At 40.5% G+C, this 24,356-nt stretch overlaps 2 protein-coding genes across 14 annotated transcripts in view; one reads left to right on the top strand and one right to left on the bottom strand.

Annotated features, from left to right (window-relative positions):
• Positions 1–24,356, bottom strand: part of LOC148648843 (uncharacterized) — a 43,214-nt gene that overhangs the window by 15,847 nt on the left and 3,011 nt on the right. The window contains exons 1-4 of one of the 11 annotated variants that reach the window (XM_088606853.1): positions 19,509–19,567; positions 18,294–18,364; positions 11,178–11,304; positions 3,337–3,420 (exon numbers count right to left, since the gene is read on the bottom strand). The gene's annotated coding sequence lies outside the window, so the exon portion shown is untranslated. Of the gene's footprint in view, positions 1–3,336; positions 3,470–6,474; positions 6,714–8,358; positions 8,496–11,177; positions 11,305–18,293; positions 18,373–19,508; positions 19,633–24,356 lie in introns of those variants that run through there. The other 10 variants (XM_088606855.1, XR_015926488.1, XM_088606862.1 and 7 more) reach the window with 10 other exon arrangements.
• On the top strand, positions 1,057–24,065 carry sacs2 (sacsin molecular chaperone 2). Of its 3 annotated transcripts, none has more exons than XM_088606844.1 (8): positions 1,057–1,166; positions 1,465–1,503; positions 1,860–1,947; positions 4,455–4,566; positions 5,258–5,404; positions 7,115–8,543; positions 8,888–8,976; positions 12,126–24,065. In XM_088606844.1, the coding sequence occupies exons 1-8, from the start codon at positions 1,135–1,137 to the stop codon at positions 23,069–23,071; spliced, it is 12,882 nt and encodes a 4,293-aa protein (XP_088462970.1). In that variant the 5' UTR covers positions 1,057–1,134; the 3' UTR covers positions 23,072–24,065. The 3 variants fall into 3 exon arrangements, with proteins under 3 accessions (XP_088462970.1, XP_088462972.1, XP_088462971.1); XM_088606846.1 differs by having other exon boundaries at positions 1,078–1,166; positions 1,438–1,503; XM_088606845.1 differs by having other exon boundaries at positions 1,121–1,167; positions 1,453–1,503.

Raw genomic sequence — 24,356 nt, 5'->3', positions numbered from 1 at the left:
GTTAAAGGCTATTGGGAAATTTGGCCAGGATACTGGGGTAACACCCCTACTCTTTTTGAGAAACGCCCTAGGATTTTTGATGACAATGAATCAGGACCTTGGTTTTACATCACACCCGAAGGATGGAGCTTTTTTGCAGTATATTATCACTATAAAGGGGCATTAGGACCCACACAGACTGCAGGACGTTGAAGATGATGAGGAACAGCTGCAGAATAGCTCCTGGGGCAGCTATCCATGGACTCCCATAATGCAATAATATCCACTCTTGGAGACCACCACAGCACCTCACTGCTTTAGACTGTAGTATGGTGTGCTTGTGTATCTCCAGCAGGGATATCTGTGCTGTACCCAGGCCTCAGGTAACTGGCAGACTGTGTGACCAGTGTGTCTCATCCAGGTGTTCCATGTCTTTGAGCAGTTAGGTGCTCTTGTTTTCTCATTTAACCTTAAGGCGATTAGAGCTCGTCAGAGAAAAGCCTCTATTGCTATTTAAATCCTTTGGATCTCTGCCACACGCATTAAAAAAGTCTCCATATATTCAAATAATTCTTCCACTGCATATTTGTTTACAAATGCAGATGCTTGTTTATGATGATAAAATAGAAGGAAGCTTTGTATATTTTTTTTATTTTTTTTATGCCTGTGCTGCAGAAGTACGGGTACATTAGTTAGGGCTATGGATTCCTACAGTACCATTTAAGGGTTCAAACCGGGTAAGGCACTGCTCTTAAACAAGATGGTACGCTCAAATGTCTTTAGTACGTTGCCCAGCCGTGATATAGAGGCAAAGACTGGGTTGAGAAAGGTGAGAAAGTTAGTAAATCACATCGGCAAACGAATAGGACAGAAAGCGTGAAAAGGTTGCCGCATGTGGAAACAGACATCCTGAATATTGTCAAAATTTTGACGTCTCAACCCTGAAGCATAATCTGGGTGGATCTCAGTAGCTTGTCTGGCATTCTCCACAAAACAAATACGGCACAAAACACAATATTTACATTTCAAGGTTTCGATTCCGCGTAATCTAAGGTGAAAAACGAAACTGATGCCGTTTTAAAAGAGGAAGGCAAGGCTGCCGAGTCAATAAAACCCGGTGCGTCCAGGGTTGTAACTATTGTGTTGGTAAATTTGATGTGGAGCCCACTCCATGTTGAAAAAGAAAGGTATTTATTTTAATATCCACGTCTTAAAATCGAAGTCTTTAATTTATTTTCCATGTTAATGTTATTGTAGTTGATAAAGGCAATTCTTAAAGTATATGTTTTTACAGGTCATTTTCATAACTCAAATTGTAGATTTGTACTTTGTATTTGGAAACGTTTAATGATTTGGATGGTTGCATAAAAATACTAAAAATAATTAACTTCTTCATTACTTTGAATAGTTGATATTTTCGCTTTACGTTTTACACTTATTAGATTAATAACGTTATAGTATGTTTATTTTTGGGACCATATGAAGAAAAATGAGTGATACTGCAAGCCGAAGGAAGAAAAGGCAGTAAGTAAAATAAATCTTTTTTACTTTTTTTAACTGGTTACGAACCCGCTCCCAACAAATGATGTAATAACGTCATAAACTATTTTATAAATTAATAAAGACGGACTGTAGTAAGTAGCCTGTTTGAAACGTCCACATGGTGGACTTTGTCCGCTTTGTTATAGGGATGTTATTATACTGTATTTATATCATACTGGATGTTTGGAAATTCCATGGCAAACGTTAAAAGCAAATGGGGGATAAACATACGTTTTGGTACAGTTCTTAAGTTTGCTTGTAGTACTTATTTCGGTTAATTACGTTCAATTAAAAAAAAGTCATAGTAAGATCTTGTTTTTTCTGGCTTGTCTTTGTAGGAAGAGGTTTGGGGGCACTTCGCCACCATTCCTTGACTACCTCAAAGATATTCTACGCAGGTATCCAGACGGCGGGCAGATACTGAAGGTGAGATCGACACATTAGCAACCCTTTCTTTTCAGTAAAGAATTTCTGCTTGTTTTTCGTGTAGCAATACTGCGTTAATGCGGCCTGCCATTAGTTCCTTTTGTCGTTATCGCACATATTTAGTGTTACTAATTCTCTAGGGTTTCTGTGTTGTCTTTTGCAGGAGACCGAGGAAAGGCATAACAGTATAAAAACGGTGATAGTGTAATCTAAGGTGTTCTTAAAGATGCCTATAGAGCTCCAGACCTAAAAATTAAACAAACAAACAAACAAACAAATAATGACTATAAACTAAAAATATAAATATATAAATATAAATATAAAGTCACTGGAAAAATTCTTCTTGAAGGTAGGTGCTTTTGAAATTAAGGACTGAACGCAAAAGCAGGTAAACCGGCTTCAGGGTTTTAGACTTCAACTGGAATGAAAACGAGCACAGTGATCCTCATGGATCAAGTGCCAATTTTCATATCTCCTTTGTGTACTTTTACTATACTACTGTTTGAATAGACCAACTAACGTCATCATCAGGAAATACAAATATACTGAAGGCTTGCTTTATAAATCTTTAAAACGTTAATGGAAAAGCCATAAATCTAGCCACCACAAATCCTACTTGTTCAAACATGCTGGGGCACCCATGCCCGGTAGCTAACATTTAATAAAGGATAGTACAGATATATTTAAAGTGTTGCTAATAGGCAGAGTGCACTCATTGTAATAGAACCACCCACTTAATGTACTGAATGTCAGAAAACCCTTGGACAATGTGCTGGGTTTATTGACAAAGCAAATGGATGTGCCCACACGGTTACATGAAAAGTGGAGGTACTGTACTATACATAGTAGCTTCCAGGTGAAGGGAGCTCTCATATTTCAGAATGGTAAGAATGGGGCTTACCTGAGTAAAGTGAAAAGCAGTGTATCCTGGTTGTGCTGTAATTAAATTTCGAACTCTTTCATGTATGCTGACCGTCTTGGACTTGAACAGTGGTACCTGATAAGACCTTTCTGGCAGTGATAGTGAAGGTGGGGGAAAAGAGACCCAGGCTACCAGAACAGAGAATCTACAGTATGCATGCAGAGCACAAATTAACCAGGCAGAGACCAATATACAACACTTATCAGCTTTTACTTTCCTGAAATGCTGAGGGACCTCCCTGTCTCAGTCCCATCGGATAAAGGGTCCTTTCAGCAAGCCAAAAGAATAGAGAATGTTTTAACTCACGGATGAGTGCCTAAACACTGCTTCCCTGACAGAGAGAGAGGCTAAATCATTATTCAGGAAGGCAACAATTTCAGACTAGCCAAGCTACTAATGACTACTGTCATTGATTGTTGCAACTTGTTGTCTCGACTCTGTGAGACAACATGTGGAGCTGGGTCTACCTCTCTGGTCTTCTCTTCAATGGTCGGTTCTCTGTTGGCCAAAAAGAAGATAAACTTCTTCCTCCCTGGCCCGCTCCTAGCAACCTGCACAGAGAAGACGACAGATGGGCATCCCCCTTCACCTTAAGCAGGGCTGCACAAAGTAGATAACAGAGATATTAGTGAGAACTGTTTTGTTAAAAATTTAACACTGTCAGTTGTCTGGCATATGCTAATAGCTCATTGTGCAAAAAGTTCAAAAAGAATGTGTATGCATCATTTTGTAATTTCACAAAATGGGACACCATTACAAAGGGTCTGAATACTTTTATATGGCACTGCATTGTATGGCATCTAAAGTCTAATTTGAAATCAGTGTGTAGTACACTCGAGTGATAGCAAAATGTGTAAGCTTTGCAGGCAGTTGCACACCATGTGTGAAAATAAAATTCATAATGCAGTTATCTGTTGATATAGTATGGTGCGATTGGCTGTCATGGGTAACATCCATCCATTCGTTTTCTAACCATTTCATCTAATTCAGGGTCGCAGGAGAGCCAAGTACATGCAGACATGCACACACTCACACTAGGGTTAATTTTCCCAGAAGCCAGTTAATCTGCCGGCAGGTCTTTGGACTGTGGTTGCAAACATACACAAACCCGGTGAGAACATACAAATGTCACACAGAAAGCACCCCAGGTCTGGAAGTGAACCCACAGCCCCAGCTTTGTGAGGCAGCAACTCTAAGCACTATGTCGCTGTGGCGACCATGGGTAACATTAACACTACATTTACAGCTAGGTAATTAAGACAGTCTCTTGTGGATCTCACACACTACCCACCAGTTCTGGTATCAAAAAGGGGGAGGCCTCTGAGACCATGTACTGCATTTGGAAGTTACTAATCCTAGGACCTCATCCACTTGAAGAAGCCAAGGTATCGGCTTCTACAATGTGATGTCTTGACACTTTGGGCCTAAACGTCTTCTCCCACCTACAGTATCAGATTTTCTAATGGAGTTTGCGTCATTATTTTAAACACAGCGGAAAGGAACTCAGCACAATTTTGTTCTGTTGAAGGTGAGAATCCTGGCCACAAGAATCTTCACATATCTCTTTTTATTGTGTCTGAAACAGGAGTTGATACAGAACGCAGATGATGCCTGTGCCACAGAGGTGCTGTTTATCTTTGATGAGAGAACATATGGGAATGAAGCCCTGTGGAGTGAGGACCTCAGAAAATACCAAGGTACAGTGGGAAATATAAATGAAAGGTGTGGCAAATAATGTGAGGCTGCCGTAACACTGGTACACTTTTTCTTGCCACGGTGTTCTTGTTGTATGGAGCGTTTCTAGTTTTTCATTGTCTTGAACCAGAATCTGAACAAATTTACTTGCTAAATTTGAATATTTAAAGCAACTTCAGAGATGGTAATCTGTTAGAAGTTTGACAATATACTGTACAGTATGAAACCTTTTTGACAATAGCCTTTTGTGTTCCTAATTATTATTCTCTTCTCTCAAGTTATTTTTGGACACCTGTTTTCATACGTAGTTGCAAATTCTGTGTTATGCCTGACAAAATATGTTCATGTGAAAGATTTGTAGATAACAATTCTCATGATTTGCTTATCATCAATACCACTCTAAAGATCTCTTCTGCTGTGGTTTAAATTATCTGCCTTGGGAGTCTCATTCATTTAGGAAATGCAAAGCAATAGACTATGAGAGTTTGATTTTTATTCAGAAGCAATATTAGGAATGTCAGCAGACATAGAAAACAAATGGTAGTTCTTAACAGTCTATCATCAGTGTTGCCATTAAACCTACTACCCAAACGTGTCCACACAGCTCATGGCTCATGATTTAAGTCTTAGTACTATCAATGTTCGAATACCTTCAATTTCAGTCTCTCTAAGTATCGTTTTTTCTTCTCATAGGTGCTGCTCTCTATACTTACAACAATGCTGTCTTCTCTGATGAGGACTGGCTAGGTATTCAATCAACTGGCAGGAGTATCAAACGTAATGATCCAAATAAAGTTGGCCGGTTTGGAATTGGATTCAACTCTGTCTATCATATTACAGGTAACAACCATTTAAATTAGGCTTACAGTGAATTACAGTGAATTTATAATGCCTCGTAATATACAGCAGAAGAACCTACCAAAGTACCCTTTTAAAGCAGATTGTCAAAAATGCTTAATCTGTAGGCTTTAATTATTTTTGTACAGAAATTATTTATTAATCTTTCAAAACTGAATGGGGACTCCATATCTCATAGAAGTATACCGTAAATATCCTGGTGAGGACTTCAGCAAACTGGAACATAACTAGGCACCATAGGGAACAAGGCAGGGGTGAAAACACTTGACTAGCCAACTAAGCTCTGTTAAAATAGTCAGTCTAACCCAGCCAGTCTTTAGGTGGTGGGAGGACTTTGGAACTTAAGCAACACCACCACACCTTCCCTGCAGTATCTGCTTTATTAAATACTAAACTGAGCATCAAAGGAAAGTTATCACTCTGTTTATACATGCATTTTGAATAGGATACTGATTTCAGATATTGAACCTCATTAGGGAAAAAGCTGATTGACAGGTTATTTAAGTTGTTAAATGTAAAGTCTACTTAAAATTAGGAGGAAGGAACTCCAATTGTAGAGATTCCTGTGACCTCACTCCCTACTCTTCCTATGTGCTCAACCTGATGTAACAGCATTCCAAACAGGGCACCTCACATCTTTATACAACAGCTTTCTTCCTAGATGAGAACATGACAGTTAATTTATAGTTGGTGTACCTGACTTACCACTGAACTTTTGTGGAATGAGTTGGGGCTATGTGTGGTAAATTGGGCTCAGACAGCAGAGAACAGACATGTGCCTGAGTAATCTCTACAAGAGAAATGGAATAAATTGCTGCTACAACCTGTCGTAAAGCACACATTGCAACTGTACATCTTGCAACAGTGGCTACACTGCAGGCTTTTATTAGCCTGTGATTTTTACAGTAGCTTTTACTATCAACCCAATAGCTGTCAGACATTACTCAGCATAACAATTATTAATATGTCAGTTCAGTAAAAAGTTAGTGTACATTTAGACCACACGTTGATCAACACTCTCCATAGCAAATGTTAATCAACAATAAAGTTACTACAGTAATGTTTCTTCATTCTGTGTTCTCCTTGCGTTCGCATGAGCTTCTTCTGGGTGCTCCAGTTTCCTCCCATAGTCCAAAAACATACTGGTAGGTTAACTGGCTTCTAGGATAACTGGTGTGAGTGTGATTATAGCTGTGTGTCAGCCTTGCGACCCTGCACCATCCCTTCAGGGTGTACCTGCACACTGTCTTGCCCTTTGCTTGCTAGGATAGACTCCAGTTCCCCTGCGACCCTGAATTGGAGCAATTAGAAAACATCCGTCTAAGCATCTGCAGCCTGTCCTTCCCCATGCTGAGGACACAGAACTGGGAGTGTTCGTTACAGTATAAAAACAAGAGCAAGTTGAGATGCAGATGCTGGGTAGTAGGTTCTTGGGCAGGTGGCAGGGAGAGGCTCACTCATTACATAGATTTGTCTGTTGTGCCACTAATTAAGAGTTAACAACCACCAACTCGGTTTCATCCTGTTCTGCTCTTCCTCCATACAAATTCCCATCGGCCTAACCAAATTGCAAATAAGTGAGTCCACGAATGTTAAATTCACAGATGTCAAGTCCCTGCTGTGTACAGAATTCTATAATATGCACAACTGAATCTGTATCAATCAAAAATGCTCTAACCCTTCTTGTTCCAGACTTGCCAACTATATTCAGTGCCGGACATCTTGGCATGCTGGACCCTCAGGAGACCATTTTTGGTGAAAGAGAAGGAGGGAACATATGGTCTCTTGATGACAGTGAGGACAGAGAAGAATTGCTGAGTTTGCACGATCAGTTCCAGCCACTCAAAGATGTGTTAGAACAAGTCTGCGGCCAGAGGTGGGAAGATGTCATCAGTAAAGACCAACACTTTTCTGGCACGCTGTTTCGATTTCCCTTGCGTGACAAGCCATCGGAGATCTCACCAAATTTGTACACCTCGGAAAAAATTACTCAGCTCTTTGATAGCTTCAGTGCCGATGCGGACATGAGTCTCCTTTTTTTGAGAAATGTCACTGCAGTCTCATTAATACACGTAAACAGCCAGGGCAGTGTCAACGTCCATCTCAAGGTAACTGCATCAAAGCCCCATATCAGTGAAATTTTGGAACCAAGAAATGATGTACAGGCAGAGGCTTCAACATGGTTGAAACATATTTCCTACCATTCTTCAAATGACAGAGAAAGCCAAAAACAATGGCTTGTGACATCTTGTTGCATGAAGAAAGGACATGTGCAACAACTTGACTCACTTGCAGAGAAGTTATGTTTTTCTCCTCAAGTAAGCCTAGCATTCCCCCTTGACAAAGAGGAAGGGTCGTTCAATGGACGACTGAGCTGTTTCCTGCCTCTGCCTAACAATGAACCCAACAAGACTGGATTTCCTCTTCATGTCAATGCCTGTTTTGGTCTCACGGACAATAGGAGGCACATTAAGTGGCAGGAAGAAGACCAGAAGTATGATGAAGCAGCTCAGTGGAATGAGTTGTTAGTACAGATGGTTCTTCCTCTCGCCTACCTTCAGATCATCCTGGATGCCATTAACTTATCAACACACTCCCTTCTACCAGCCTCCACTGTGTATGAGCTGTGGCCAGACATCAGTCAAATGAAAGACAAAGAAAGGTGGACGGGAGTCACAATCGAAATCTTCCAACACCTCCTTCAGCTGAATGTTTTGTTTCTAGCAGGAGATGAAAAGCAGTGTGTAAAAGCAGCAGAGGCTGTGTTTTTGCCTCCAGATGACAAAGACACTTCCATGATGAAAGCCATTGCTGATCTTCTAATCAAGGAGGGACAACTCCTAGTCAAAATTCCATCCCACATATTAGGAGCAATCCAGTCTGTGTTTAAGAACCCGCAGTCACTGACATTCGTCACTCCTGATTTGATTCGAAGAGTCCTCCACAAAAGCAACCTGAGCGGACTGTCTAACGAAGACATACTGTTTCTTCTGGAGTATGTTCTGAGTGATGGGTGCTACCATGATCTCAGAGGGCTTCAGCTCATTCCTCTTAGTGACGGATCCTTCAGAACCTTTGGAGAAGAATTAGTAACTTTGATCGAAAACGAGGAGTTCCCAAGGTATGTAACTAACATTAACACAATCTGTTGATTATTTCTACTTGTAGTAAATAACACTAACAATTTGTCATACTAGATATTTGGCAAAGAAATGATTGATAACAAGCACTTTTAATGTCAAAAAGATATACTCAGTTTCTGTTATGTGACATTAGGACTCTAGGACTTTTCTTGGTAAGATGTATTTTTTAATGATAAACAAGGTTTATCATTGTTATCATCTTTTTCTTTTAGCATACCATGCTAAATACCATGAATACTATTTTTAATAAATCTGCTCCATTTCCTTATTTTGCAAAACCTATTCTTTTAGCTAATTGAAAATGGTTTTGTTCTGTTTACAGAGTTCTACTTCCTCAACTTGAACATTTATTTTTACCCAAGGATATTAGATCTGGCATTCTGCACCACTTGAAGAAAATTGCGGAAAACAGTAAGACTTTATTTGTGTTTATTTAGTAAAAATGGTAGAAATCAGATATACAGTGCCTTGCGAAAGTATTCGGCCCCCTTGAACTTTTCAACCTTTTGCCACATTTCAGGCTTCAAACATAAAGATATAAATTTTTTATTTTATGTGAAGAATCACCAACAAGTGGGACACAATTGTGAAGTGGAACGAAATCTATTGGATTTTTGAAACTTTTTTAACTAATAAAAAAATGAAAAGTGGGGCGTGCAAAATTATTCGGCCCCCTTGCGTTAATACTTTGTAGAGCCACCTTTTGCTGCGATTACAGCTGCAAGTCGCTTGGGGTATGTCTCTATCAGTTTTGCACATCGAGAGACTGAAATTCTTGCCCATTCTTCCTTGCAAAACAGCTCGAGCTCAGTGAGGTTGGATGGAGAGCGTTTGTGAACAGCAGTTTTCAGCTCTTTCCACAGATTCTCGATTGGATTCAGGTCTGGACTTTGACTTGGCCATTCAAACACCTGGATACGTTTATTTGTGAACCATTCCTTTGTAGATTTTGCTGTATGTTTGGGATCATTGTCTTGTTGGAAGATAAATCTCCGTCCCAGTTTCAGGTCTTTTGCAGACTCCAACAGGTTTTCATCCAGAATGGTCCTGTATTTGGCTGCATCCATCTTCCCCTCAATTTTAACCATCTTCCCTGTCCCTGCTGAAGAAAAGCAGGCCCAAACCATGATGCTGCCACCACCATGTTTGACAGTGGGGATGGTGTGTTGAGGGTGATGAGCTGTGTTGCTTTTACGCCAAACATATCGTTTTGCATTGTGGCCAAAAAGTTTGATTTTGGTTTCATCTGACCAGAGCACCTTCTTCCACATGTTTGGGGTGTCTCCCAGGTGGCTTGTGGCAAACTTTAGATGAGACTTTTTATGGATATCTTTGAGAAATGGCTTTCTTCTTGCCACTCTTCCATAAAGGCCAGATTTGTGCAGTGTAAGACTGATTGTTGTCCTATGGACAGACTCTCCCACCTCAGCTGTAGTTCTCTGCAGTTCATCCAGAGTGATCATGGGCCTCTTGGCTGCATCTCTGATCAGTCTTCTCCTTGTCTGAGCTGAAAGTTTAGAGGGACGGCCAGGTCTTGGTAGATTTGCAGTGGTCTGATACTCCTTCCATTTCAAGATGATCGCTTGCACAGTGCTCCTTGGGATGTTTGAAGCTTGGAAAATCTTTTTGTATCCAAATCCGGCTTTAAACTTCTCCACAACAGTATTACGGACCTGCCTGGTGTGTTCCTTGGTCTTCATGATGCTCTCTGCGCTTTCAACAGAACCTTGAGACTATCACAGAGCAGGTGCATTTATACAGAGACTTGATTACACACAGGTGGATTCTATTTATCACCATCAGTCATTTAGGACAACATTGGATCATTCAGAGATCCTTGCTGAACTTCTGGAGTGAGTTTGCTGCACTGAAAGTAAAGGGGCCGAATAATTTTGCACGCCCCACTTTTCATTTTTTTATTAGTTAAAAAAGTTTCAAAAATCCAATAGATTTCGTTCCACTTCACAATTGTGTCCCACTTGTTGGTGATTCTTCACATAAAATAAAAAATTTATATCTTTATGTTTGAAGCCTGAAATGTGGCAAAAGGTTGAAAAGTTCAAGGGGGCCGAATACTTTCGCAAGGCACTGTATATAAGTATGATATATATTTTAGATGATTCTGTGATCTAAATAACCCTTCAAGATCATGAATATTAGAAGATGGGACCCAGAAACTAAATCTTGGGCTTTGTTTTCAGTTAATTATGATAATGAAATAAGGAACCCTAAAATATTAGCATCAAATTTGATAGTAGAAAACACTCCAATTAATGCATGTGATTACCCACTACATAAACACATACTTCATATGTACACTGCAAATACGGATATCCATCAAGCTGGAATGCAAAAAATTCCATTCTTGCTGAAGGGCATATCTGAGCCCCTGAAACGTAATTCGAGTTACTGATACCTGGAAACTGTCTCTTTAGAGCATCCCACAAAATATCTTGGGATTCAGTGATTCATTGGTCTATAGGGAACATACATTCATTTTCTACATACTGATCCACCTAACTGAGCCCTACATGGGTAAATATAATCATTTGCTGATCAGATTTCAGCCTGGAGACTTGAGACTGATTCTAGAAGATAATAATAATAAGTACCTTACAATTATGTAGTGCTTTTCTGGACATTCCACTCCAAGCACTTTACAGGTAATGGCGATTCTCCTCCACCATCTGGATGATATGACAGCAGCCAAAGTGTGCCAGTACTCTCGCCACACACCAGCTATCAGTGGGGAGGAAAACATAGTAATGAAGCCAGTACATAGATGGGGATTATTAGGAGGCCATGATTGGTAAAAGGGGAAATTTGGCCAGGAGGCCAGGGTTACACACTCTTTGTAAAAAGCACCATGTTATTTTTGATGGCCACATAAGAGTCTGGACCTCAGTTTTCTGTCTCAGACAAGGGCAGATCCCTTTTTATAGGCTAGTGTCCCTATCACTATACTGGATCATTAGGACCCACAAAGACTGCAAGGTGAGCGCCCTCTACTGGCCCCATTATCAGCTCTTTGAGCAGCAACCTTAACTTTCCCAGGAGGTCTCCCATCCAGGTACTGACCACACTCATGCCTGCTTAGCTTCAGTGGGTTGCCAGTTGTGAGTTGCAGGGAGATATACTGTAGCTGTTGGCTATAGATATGGCGGAAGCAGTGAACTCATTTTCATCATGAACCATTACAGAGGTTGATGTGTCTTGAACAGGGCAGGTATCATCAACAGGCACTCAGAATGGCACATCTTCTACAGAAGAGAAAGCCTTCGACACCATGCCATTCCTTTCATGCATACTACTTCCCTTAATAAGATGCAGTATGCTTTATTCTGTTTGGTGCTGATTAATACTTAGAAAGTAAGACATAACCTTTAAACACATTTCTATGAAGCTCGACAGAGACAGTTTTCCAACCATGAGCGATATTAATTTATTCTGAACGAACAGTGCACATTTTGTGCCTGTTTCAATCCATCATTCATGCTTTTTCAGTCTACTTGCCCTGTGCCATTGTCATGGTTGTGCAATGTAAATCTTTTTCATTTCAGATACTTTCAAGATATTCAATCTAAATACCCAGGTTGTGGCGATTCTTGCAAAGCAGTGTTTACCCAAAGACTGGAAAGAGTGTTCTGGTCATGTGATTTGGGAAATTGGAAATGAGCTGCATCCTCCCACTCAATGGTTGCAGGAGTTCTGGAAATTTCTCATCCGTCATTTTGAAGCCCTGGAGTACTTTGTTGGAATGCCCCTAATACCTCTCAATACTCTTCAAAATGATACACGTGCCATAACGTTAGCTAGGTTGATGCAGAACACAACTCTGGTCTTTCAGAACAGCAAACAGGCCAGCTTATCAGGAGAACTTGCTGCGGTTGTTAGTAAGGCAGGGGGGACTGTTATTTCTGAAAAGGACAAATGTCTGAAACACCAGGATCTTGACACATACATTCTGACACCATCTCCAAGAAACATTTTGCAGCTTTTTCTAAATTTAGGAGCTGATAGAGTGATACATGGCATCAGCTCATCATCATTCGAGGAAAGAGAAAAACTATTAATTTATTTTTCAAGCTTGGAATCTTTTTCCAATGATGAAAAGCAACTTCTACTAAAATTGCCCTTGTTCCAACAAATGCCTTCAATCACAAGTACGTCTGGGGGCTTCATTGCTGCTGGATCAAAGACTGCTGTGATTCCGAATTCCACCCCTCCACTCCCTGATGATCTTCTCATGCCAGACATCAGGATAAAGTGTGCAACTCAAGCAGAGGAGAGGATTCTATCATTAATGAAAATCACCCTCCTAAACACAGCTGAGACAGCCACTGTACTAGTAAATGGAATTGAAAAGGGCTTGTATGATAGACAAGAAACAGAGAAAATCATGGTTTGGATTTTAGAGTGTGGCATCTTTCTTTTCCCCCAGAAGCAAGATTTACACAGAAAATGCAGGAATCTGTGCTTCATTGTGACGAATGGAAGGGCCCCAGTGAAAGCATCCAGCCTGTTTGACCCTTGCAATGAGACATTTAAAGCTTTGTTTGAGCCAGAATTTTTTCCACCTGCCATGTTTTCTGGGAAACAAGAGATGCTGGATAGTCTACGTCTACTTGGGTTAAAGTCAAAAGAAGGGGACATTAGTCCTGGTGATGTTTTACATGTTGCCACTCAAATTAGTCAGCTGCATGCAGTTTGTGCGGAAAAAGCTCTCACAAAAGCCAGAGCACTGATAAAAGTTTTAAACTCCACAGCTGTACTTTCAAACTTTTCAGAACCACAAATTCAGCAGCTTTTGAATACACAGTGGTATCCTTGCAACAGTCCTGGAACTGGCACTGAAAACCACAGTTCACTACTGAAAAGTTTCTATAAGCCAAAGGATATGAGAGATTCAAAGTACACAAATGTTGTGGGCTTTGTCATGCCTCTTACTCATGAACTGACTGAGAAAGTAAGTTTGAAACTTGGTCTTCTTCGGACACCCCCAAGAGAAAAAGTATTTGAAAACTTGTCTGCTTTAATAACAATGGTAAATGAAATTAAAGATCCAAGAATGAATGAGAATTTGAATGTTATGCTACATGCCATGTACACATTTATGCAGAGCAAAATGGAACAGTTTAAGAACTTGATGCTGGACACAGACATGCCATGGATATTGATTAATGGTCAGTTTGTTTCCCCACAGGATGTAGTTTTATCCTATCCCCCTGATTTAGATCTTGGCTATTACATTCAAAGGGTGCCAGAAGAATTTTTGAGGTATAGAACTTTGCTAACAACATTTGGAGTGAAAGATGCATTGTCAAAGAAAGAAGTTGTTGACATACTTTATCACATAAAACATGCAATTGACCAAAGGCATCCAAAATTTGGTTCCTCCCCTGAACTGAAAGTGGCCATTTCAATTCTCAACTGGATGAGAAAGGAGAATGCAGCATTTACAGAAGATCTTCCAGTACCCGTAAGGACTGGGAATGAAGGAAAATTCAATCTGCAGCCCCTGTCTTCCACTGTCTTTTGCGATATTACCAAGGATGGTTTGGAAGACCTTGCTAAAGATGAGGAGGTATTTCATGTCATTCATGAGGAAATACCTGGAGTGACAGCAAAGTGGCTGGGAGTTCCCCTCCTTAGTACTCGGATACTAAATCCAGAATTCATTGGAATAGAGCAGAGTGGCCAAACAGAACCAATAACATTAAGAATCAAAAACATTCTTAAGGAGTATGATGAAGAAGACGACATCTTCAAAGAACTCTTACAAAATGCTGAAGATGCTGGTGCTAAAGTCTGTGGCTTTATGGTGGACAACAGGCAAAATAGAGAATCTTCAAACAGCCTTATAGACCCAGGTATGTCCTCCTGTCATGGCCCATGTCTTTGGGCCTTCAATAATGCACTGTTCACAGAAGAAGACTGGGTAAACATCACAAGAGTTGGGTCTCCCTCCAAAGACAAACAAGTAGAGAAAATTGGAAAGTTTGGATTGGGATTTAATGCAGTCTATCACGTGACTGACATTCCTTCAATCCTGAGTGGCAAAAACATACTTATTTTTGACCCAAATATCACTCATTTGGAAAAGCACATTCTAAACAAAGGTAACCCTGGCATCAAACTTAACTTGTTCAATGAAAGGCTGTTTCATAGGTTCCCTGGGCAGTTCAGATGTTACCAAGGAGTTTATGGCTGTAATCTTGAAGTAGACAGCAACCAGCGGTTCTATCAGGGAACTCTCATTAAATTACCTTTTCGGACACAGGATGAGGCAGAGACCTCAGAAATCAGTAAAAAAGTCTATGGTGGAAACCAAGTCCATAACTTAGTGACACAGTTAATGGAAAGTTCCCAGAATTTTCTACTCTTTCTAAAGAATCTGGACAAAGTGTCGCTTGAGTTTCTCCCAAATACTGCTTCGGTTCCTCCTCAACATAAAGAGATAGACACTCGCATGACAGTTACAAGGCAGGTTGTGACCACCATGAATGCACCTGATGATTTTCCTCTGATTAAGATGCAGCTCAATTGTCTGCAGTGTTTAGCAAGTCTGAATACAAAATACAAAGAGGTTATCAACTGCTTTGAGATAAATATTGTCGAAGTAGCCAGGAAAACTGAAGAAAATGAGCTTGTGAAATACTGGCTTCTATATTCATGCTTTGGCATGGGCAGATCCTTGAAGATGGCAATAACTAAAAGAAGTGACCTTAGCTTTTCTCTACCAGTTGGAAGTGTTGCTGTACCTCTGAAGAAAGATCCAGCTGGAGTACATTGGGAACCTGACACAAGTCATTTTCAAGGCCAGATGTTTTGTTTCCTCCCACTCTCAATTTTTTCTGGCCTTCCAGTGCATGTCAATGGATCTTTTTCTGTAACATCAAATCGCAAGAACCTTTGGAAATCTGGAATAAAACACGTGTGGAATCAGGCTCTACTGGAAGACAGTGTGAGCAGTGCTTACATTACCGTGCTGGTAGTGTTGAAGAAAATGACACAGGAGGGGAAACTCAGAAATTACACTTGCTACACATTTTGGCCTGACTTTAAAAAAGTAAGGACATCTTTTCAAGCACTGGTCGTTGCTTTCTACTCTGCAGTTGCTCAGAACTTTATTGGCACCCCCGTTGAACTCTTTAGCAATGGGCAAAACTGGTGCTCAATACAAAATGCCAGATTTTTGCACCCTGAAATAGAGAAACAAAAGGAAATTGGGGACATTGCATTAAAGGAGTTTTCAGACAAAGTGAAGAAACCTTGCTTAGCTGTTCCTCTTCCAGAGTGGGTGAGAAGCAGCTTTGAGTCAACTGGATTTGGCAAGGCAATTCAAGAGAACACATTTGACTGGTTTCAGTTTTACAGCAAAGTTGTGTTCAATAACCTACATGCCATGGATCCCAGAAACAGAAATGCTCTTGTCTTGCATGCGATTGACATGAATGATGAAGCAATCAATAATCTACTGAAAAGTCACCCTTGCATTCCAACACAAGGTGGCAGGCAGCTCCAGTACATTGGGAAACTTGTGAATCCTGCAGGGAAAGTTGCTCGCCTGTTCGAAAAGGAGGAAGGCCGTGTCCTTGAAGGAACCTCAAAAGACTTCTGTTCTCCTCAACGGATTTTTAGATTGCTGGAACTCGGAATGCTGAGTGACAGTCTATCCTTGACTGATTTAGTGGAAAGGGCAGAGACCATTGCCAGTGTATGGGAACGAGATAAAGAGAAAGCATACAAGCATGTTTCCTGCATTCTGGATCTAGCAAGTAAATTATTGAATGATACCTCCTCACCTGCCTGGAGAGCCCTGAGAAATATACCATTCATTCCAGCTTGCCTTCCTTTAATTGTCAGTAAGGGAAAAGAAGCTGTCACACTTAGGAAGCCCACAGAAGTTTACATTTCTAGTTTTTGGAATCTGGTGAACATGACACAGTTCACTGTACATCAAGAAATCCAGTATGCATACCCAGTGAATTCCCATGATGCTGTCCTAGTAGAACTGGGAGCTCTGAGTAAACCACCACTGAATACAGTGCTTCTTCAGCTGGAGATGGCAGGTGCTCTATATGAAGAACTGGATGAATCTCTGCTATCTGAAGTGGCCATTCAATGCTATAAGTATTTGGAAAATGTGTTGAAGGGAAATAACCAATCCCACATTTTTGTTAATAAAAAGGCACAACAATATCCCTTCATACTTATTGAAAAAAAGCTTGTAAGTGTGAATACTGTGGCAAAGAAAGTGTCCTTTGATGCAAGACCATACCTTTACGAGCTTCCAAACTCTTTTTCCAAATTCAAAAACCTCTGGGAATGTGTTGGCCTTAAACATGCGTTTACTTCACAAGACTACATGGCTGTGCTCCAAAGCTTGGCTGCAAAGTACAAGGCAGCCGCCCTACCCTCTTGCGACCTTGAGATCTGTCTCAGAATTGTTATAAATGGCTTGCACGAGGCCCATGACAGCAGATATACAGAGTATCTCTTGCCTGATAGCCGTGGTGTGTTACGTCTTTCCAGTCAGCTCTATTACAATGACAGTCCATGGCTGCCTGTTCCCGAAAGTCTCATTTTGTGCCATGAGCGCATTTCCCGTGCTACTGCCCTTCACTTGAAGGTACAAACAACTCGGCATCACATGCTACAGAATCATAAAGTCTCTGGATTTTCACCCTTTGCTAGCGAGTTTGGACAGCATGAAAAACTGACTGTGCGGCTGAGGAACATCATTGCATCTTATCCTTCCAAGAAGGACATCCTGAAAGAGCTCATACAGAATTCCGACGATGCGCAGGCAACTGAAATTCACTTTGTTTGGGATAATAGGATGCATAGCACAAGAAAAACGTTTGGAGAGAAATGGAATCAACTACAAGGACCAGCACTGTGTGTGTACAACAACAAGGTGTTCTCTGAGGTGGACATGCAGGGTATTCAGCAACTAGGTGAAGGAGGAAAGAACAGAGCACCAGGGAAAATTGGAAAATATGGAATTGGGTTTAATTCCGTTTACCATCTTACAGATTGCCCAGCAATCTTAACAGGAGACAAATGGCTTTGCATTTCTGATCCACATCTCAGCTATCTGGAGCCAGCAACAAAGGAACATCCAGGCTGCAAGTTCTCACTAGAAACAGAATTCAAAAATGCATTTGTGGATGTGTATGATACGTTTCTACCATCAGTCTTTAATCTTACCGAAGGTACCATGTTTAGGCTTCCAATAAGGACAGATGAGATGGCTGTGACGTCAGAAATATCTAACCACGCAGTCAACTCCAGTGACATTAAAGAACTTCTGGAAGCTCTTTCTGAAGACCCCGAAGGCTTGATTCTCTTTCTGCAGCACATCAGAAAAATTGAGTTCCATCAATTCAATAAAAGTACAAATCAGCTGCAGACACTGTTCACTGCTGAACTGAAGCTATCAGAAGACAGCCGCATAAAAAAGGAACCTTTTCAAAAGCATATGCAGAAGACTTTAGCTTCAGACTTTTCAGAAGGATCCATAAGTCCATACCAGATTATGTACACCATGGAAGTGTTATCTGATAAAAAAAACAGTCAATGGATCGTGGCAGAGCAGTTTGGGGTGCCTAGTCAACACCACTGCACAAAGAACACTGACTGTAAGAGATACGGAAGAATTCCGCACGGAACTGTTGCTGCCTGTTTGAATGCTGAAATTGAAGGAAAAGCTTTTTGTTTCCTACCATTGCCGGGCCATACAGGCCTCCCAGTGCATGTTAATGGAAATTTTGAGGTGGACACATCCAGAAGGGTCCTGTGGAAGGAAGATGGCAAGAGTGAGAAGACTGACTGGAATGAGCTACTCAAACTGTGTGTCATTGCACCTTTGTACGCTGACCTGTTGGACTACATTCGAGCAAACAACATTAAAGGTCTAATGTCGCCTTTGGAACTTCTTTGTTATAGCCTGGAGCACTTCTACTTGAGATTTTTCCCCCATGTTTCAGATCATGTAGCACAAGAGTGGCAAGGAATGATCCATGAGCTTTACAAGTCAATCTGTAAAAAACAGCTGCCTGTAGTGCCTGTTTTATGTAAGTCAACTTGCCAAACTGTAAGAGAAACTTCAAAGCAATACACAGTCACCTGGTCTGCCTTTTCCAAGCCAGACCTAGCTGAAGCACCATATTTCACAAACAAAGAGAGTGAGAGCTTTCTTCAGCTTCTAATGGATGTTAGAATGAACCTGGTACCCAGTTCAAGGAGTATGGATGAACTATTGAAAAGTGTTAGGAAAGTAGGAGCTGAAGTCTTGGTACTCAACCCAGAGGCATTAAGAAACTATCTGAAGAAAAAGCTGCTGAATGTTTTGCCACTACCAGTCAGCCAGACATTAATCAAGAACAAGTTAAGATGTAAAACCCTGTTGGATTACTGTCTGAAAGACATTAACGGGAATAATTCCAGTACTTTGGATGGATTGCCCCTTCTACTTACTCATGATGGAATGCTGAGGCCTTTTCAAAGCACGGCTGCAAAATTCCTCACAAGGTTTGTTAAGTTGTTTCAAGGGCTAGAACACGGGTTTGCAGACTACGGCATTAACCACAGCCATTTTGATGTTCTTCAAAATGCCAATCTTCTGAAAGAATTGACAATTCCTCTCTCAGCAGCCTTTCTAACAAATCAACTCCGCACCCTTGTTCAACAGTCTGAAGTTGATTCATGCTCTTCGCTGCACATTCTAAATGAGAGGCTGTCAAACTGGCTAAAACTTTTGTGGCAATACATTGAGGATCAAGTCCATTCTGCAGCTCAGAAGAATAGAAAAAACACCTTCAACAAAGCAAAAGAGCTGCTTTCTGATTCTTCTATTATCCCTGTCATTTGCCCCAAACAAAATAACAAGCAATTACTAACAACCATGAATTCATTACCAAGTGTTGTTTTTGACTCACCGGAGGTATTAATTGCTATTCTCTTTAAGCTGGGGTTTGTCAAAGTAGATCGCTCCTTCTTCTCCACTGAATTTCTACAGTGCTACATCGTGCCTGAGCTGCTAAATGTGGCTGATAGGAGTGCTGTTTTGGAGCAACTGTACTCACAACAAAATCTAGAATTTGATAAGCTTAGTGGCTGTGACTTGGACAGCCTCCTCTTGTATCTGCAGGCTGGGTTAAGTGCTTCCAGTAATTCAAACACTTACCTAAGTAAGCTGAAGTCATTGCCTCTGTTTGAAACAGTGCAAGGGAGGCGTCAAAGGATTGACAGGCACAGAAATGTGTTCATCTTAAACACTGAGCTCATACACACATTTTCTGACTTGTACCTAATCGATAACAACTCTATATTCCTCAAATATACTTCAACCAACCTCCACTTGTCCAGTTCCATGAAAATCGACATTCTCAATGATGTGGAGTTCTATGTACAGTTCATTTTGCCTTTCTTAAGCAGGCTGACTGAGGCTCAGATGCTAAGTGCTGTTCGAATGCTGCTAGAGATACAGAACAACTATGAAGACTACAGACAACACAAAGACTGCATCCTGTCCCATTTGAGAAATGCAAGGTTCATAAAAGATATCCATGGCAATCTTCAGGCAGCCTCCTATTTCTATGATGATGAGGTTGAACTTTATCAGCTCATGCTCCCAGATGTACGGTTCATCCCCACAGAGTTTTGGTACAACATGGGATGTAACCATAAAAGGGTAAAAAATCTGCTCAAGGATCTTGGGTTTAAGCATGCTGTATCAGAGGAAGAATTAATTGAATTCGCACAACAAATTGAAAAGGATGCCAAAAGGAACGTTTCTCTTGCACTGTTAAAGAGAAGGTCTACTAAAGTTCTGGAGACCCTTTTGAATACATCCCAAGGGGAACCACATGCTTACGTTTTGAGCAGGATATCAACAATTAAATTTGTTTTCCCCCAGGAAATGCAAGAAGAACTACGCAGATACCATGAACCTTTTGCAAGAGACGAGGAAGCCGTGTCAATCAGCGGGTCACTCATTAAAATGGACTCAAAGTCTGAACTTTTAATTTGGACCTCTATGCCAATACTACCATTAGTCAATACTACTATAAGGCATGTAAATATACTGAAAGAAGCTGGAGCTGTCTGTAAGCCACCTACTGAATGTGTAATTCAGAATCTGAAAACCATCTGTCAAGTACTGTGCCAGACTCCTGCTATGATCCAAACTAGAGCCAACGTTCTCCGTCATTCGTATGCATTTCTGCAGACAGTAGATTTTGACGCTCAGTCTTTGATTGACCTTCCACTTATTCTGGTTGAAGAAGATGCTGCACTGGTTAAACCAAGCTGTGTGGTTCTGAGTCTGAAGGATGATAAGGATTTCAGGCCATACTTATATAAAGTTCCTTTCAAGCTAGCAATATACATTGACTTCTTTCAGAGTGTGGGTGTTGCAGAAACCCCTTCTGCAAAGCACTACAGCAGCCTCCTTAGAGATGTTTATGAAGATTCATCTGACAAGCAAACACTAAATGCAAATCAGATAAAAACTGTTAAAAGAGCAGTGGAACATCTTTTTCATCTGTTGAAAGAAGAGCCTACGGAGCGCCAATTGGAGCATCTCAAACCCTTATACCTGCCAGCAACAAATGGCAAATTGTACAAGTCAGAATCACTGTATTTTAATGATACAGCTTTCCAGGTTAAAAGATGTGAAGAAGTCTTGGAGACGAAATTGAAATTTCTTGAAAAACTTAGCAAGTGTAACCTCAGTAGTGATTCCTATGAACAACAGAAGCTGCTTCAGATGCTGCCTAAGGAGATCTGTCCCAAAATGCTGTCCAAGGTCACAAAGGAAGACCTCATGGACGCCACTTTGAAAGTGTGTGAATATGGAGAACACTGTGAATTTTGGGGCCATTTTGATAACCATTTGTCTTCATCCTACTTTCAGCATGGACTTGTGTGTCTTATAAGAGGACAATTCAATGGTAGTGTGTCTGAAAGTGATGCTGTTAAAATGTGTGAACGTATGTTTTCCAAAATTCAGATCATCTGCTGTGAGACACTCGAAACAGTACTTTTACTTAATAATGAACCCCTCAGCAATACTGAAGTTGAAAAGCAAGTATATGTGAAAAGGAATCAAAATGGCTGCACTTTTTACCTGCTACACAAGAATGACATGATCCTGAAGGTAATATCTAAAATAAATGGCTGCCTAGTAATGGAGATCAATGCCTTTTTAAGCAATGTGTTGAATCAGGAATCACTCTTGATTCTTGGGCAGCTGCTGGTGTGTGAAAACTTTGAAGACGTAAAGAACGTTTTAGAAGAGAGTGGTATACAGGACAGTAGAATGAAAGAGGATGGGCAATGTGACCTGCCAGAGCCTGGCAGTATTATTCCCGATGAATGGATTGACTCCCTTGACATGGATTTCCTCAATAACTTTGAAAAAGGAGAGTATGTTGGCTACAAGAAGCCATCATCCGAGGACGAAATTTATTGCTATGCAGTTGTTGTGGAAGTTGTGAATACAACAGAAAACCAAGGAGGAGCAGCTTTTCACAGATATAAGATCAATATAGGGGAAGATGAGGTCGTTGAAGTAAGCTCCCTTGACCTTTATCAGTTTAAGAGGCCAAAGAGATCACCGTGTTCCACTAGAAACACCTGCAGAGCACTTGTTCTCTCTGAACGTCCATCAGAGGCTCCACCTTCACCTGATAGAACCCCAGGAAAATCGCTGGAGGAGATTAAAAGAGAAATTGACGAGTGCTTGAAAGACATCTGGTCTCTGCTGGAGGAAGAAAGACAAAAAGCAATCAGACGTCTCTACCTGAAGTGGCATCCAGACAAGAACCCAGAGTGTGTCGATCTTGCCACAAAGGTCTGTCAATACATACAACAGCGAATCAAAGAGATGGAAGAGGGCCAATCTGCAAATGGTGCCAGAGCCAACAACTCCCCTTTTAGGACCCAAAGAAATCAGAGCTATGGAGGTTTCTACCAGCGGTGGGACAGGGAAGCATCTCGACATAAAAAAGGGAGGACTAGGTTCCACCAACGCTATTCCTCATGGGAATATAACTTCTGGACTTTCCACGGACAGCAACAGGAGAGGTCTAACATTCCAGAAGCTCAGCGCTGGTTCAGGCAAGCACAGTGTGACCTTGCTGCTGCTTCAAATGACAGTGGAGACAAAGCTTCAGAATGGCTCTTCTTCAAGGTCCACCAAGCTGTTGAAAAGGCCCTGATAGCTGCACAGTACAGGAAAAATGGGAACCAACCAACACATAGCACAATTACTCATCTTGCCCAGCAGGTGTCTCAGTATAGCTCTAAACTCAGCATTTTACCTGGCTCAGTACACATGTTAAAAGGATTTGGTGTTGATGCCAAAAAGACTCAGTATCCCAGTAGTTATCCTTTACCACTTATTCCAAATGATAAGTACAGTTCTCAGAATGAAAAGCAGGTGCTAGAACTGGCAAATGAGGTTTTGACAAAGATACACGAATTTGTTTCTGAATGAAAACTCACTTAGAAAGGAAAGCTTTGTTTTTTAAAATAATGTTGCTGTTGTCCTTTTCCCTATAATATCACTTTCTAAAGGCATGGTCTAAGGCCTTTCTAAAGGCTCAAGAGTATGTATTATAAGCACATGGAAATTGTTTGCTTTATATCTTTAATTGAAAAAAAACATTCTGGTGCTAAACATTTATACTTATTTTTTTACCAGCAATCCTAGATGTCTAGCATTAGAACTGAATTTGAGTTACAGCAAAAAATGTTTTAAAAGCTGATAGATCATTTCTGTCATAAGGTTTTCATGCTGATGTAATTTATGAGCGCACTAAAATGAAAGTATGGTTTGAACTTTTGGGAAGGGTGTTCTAGTGAAAGTCTCTCTTATTTAAATGTGTGGCTTTGAAGAGTGAACTGGAGGGTGAAGGTCCATTACTTCACTTAAAAAGAAAACGTGTACCCCTTTGGCAAAAATTCACCCTAAAGATTTAGGATCAGTCACTTAAGTGTTAGCTTAAGTAAGCATTGTTATTTTTGTATTCTTTCTATATTAGTATAATTGCACAGTTGTCATATTTTATAAGAAAATTATAATACAGTATAAAATCCAATTATTTTTACCCTCTGCAAGCTTTGAAATTTTTCTACTAATACTTTGCTTTACAGAAACAAATGTAAACTCTGTATATGATGGTATCCTGTTATTATTGTGTAATATTATAGTGATGTACCTCTTTTATGGCAGTGAAAAGGTTTCAAAAATGTAACTCCGATATCCTAAAATTACCCTAAACTTAATTACATTTATTTAGATGTGTGCTTACATTGTTTCAGTACATAAAAAGTACTGAAATCCATTGTACAGTAAATTGCCCATTCTTATATGTTTAGGTCAGGTCTCATTTGTACATGAGCTTGGTATCTTAATTCATGTTATACCTACACAAACCCAAAATGAATAGAGATATAACCTAATAAATTGTTTTTATCTATTTGTCAAAGCAGTGTGATTTTTTTGTGATTTCCTCCTTATCCTATTGCCAAGAGGCTGGGCCTCAGCCAAGCAGGTTAAGACCAATTTACTATGACTAAAACATTCAATAAACATTTTCCATACCCTTCATTCTAGGGTGTAGTTATTTAAAGTAAAACTATACATTATCAGAAAGGCACTTATCCTGGTCAGTGTCACAGCAGCCTGGAGTCTATCCCAGAAGATTAGGGTGCAAGGCTGGACTGACAGCACATGAATGACTGCTCTGTCTGGACTGGGTTACACACAGAGAAAGGAA

Source organism: Lepisosteus platostomus, chromosome 14 (genome assembly GCF_059453375.1).
Source record: "Lepisosteus platostomus isolate fLepPlt1 chromosome 14, fLepPlt1.hap1, whole genome shotgun sequence".
In the NCBI taxonomy this organism is placed as follows: Eukaryota; Metazoa; Chordata; class Actinopteri; order Semionotiformes; family Lepisosteidae; genus Lepisosteus; species Lepisosteus platostomus.
The sequence above is the reverse complement of the archived record's forward strand: the minus strand, read 5'-3'. Positions and strand labels throughout refer to the sequence as shown.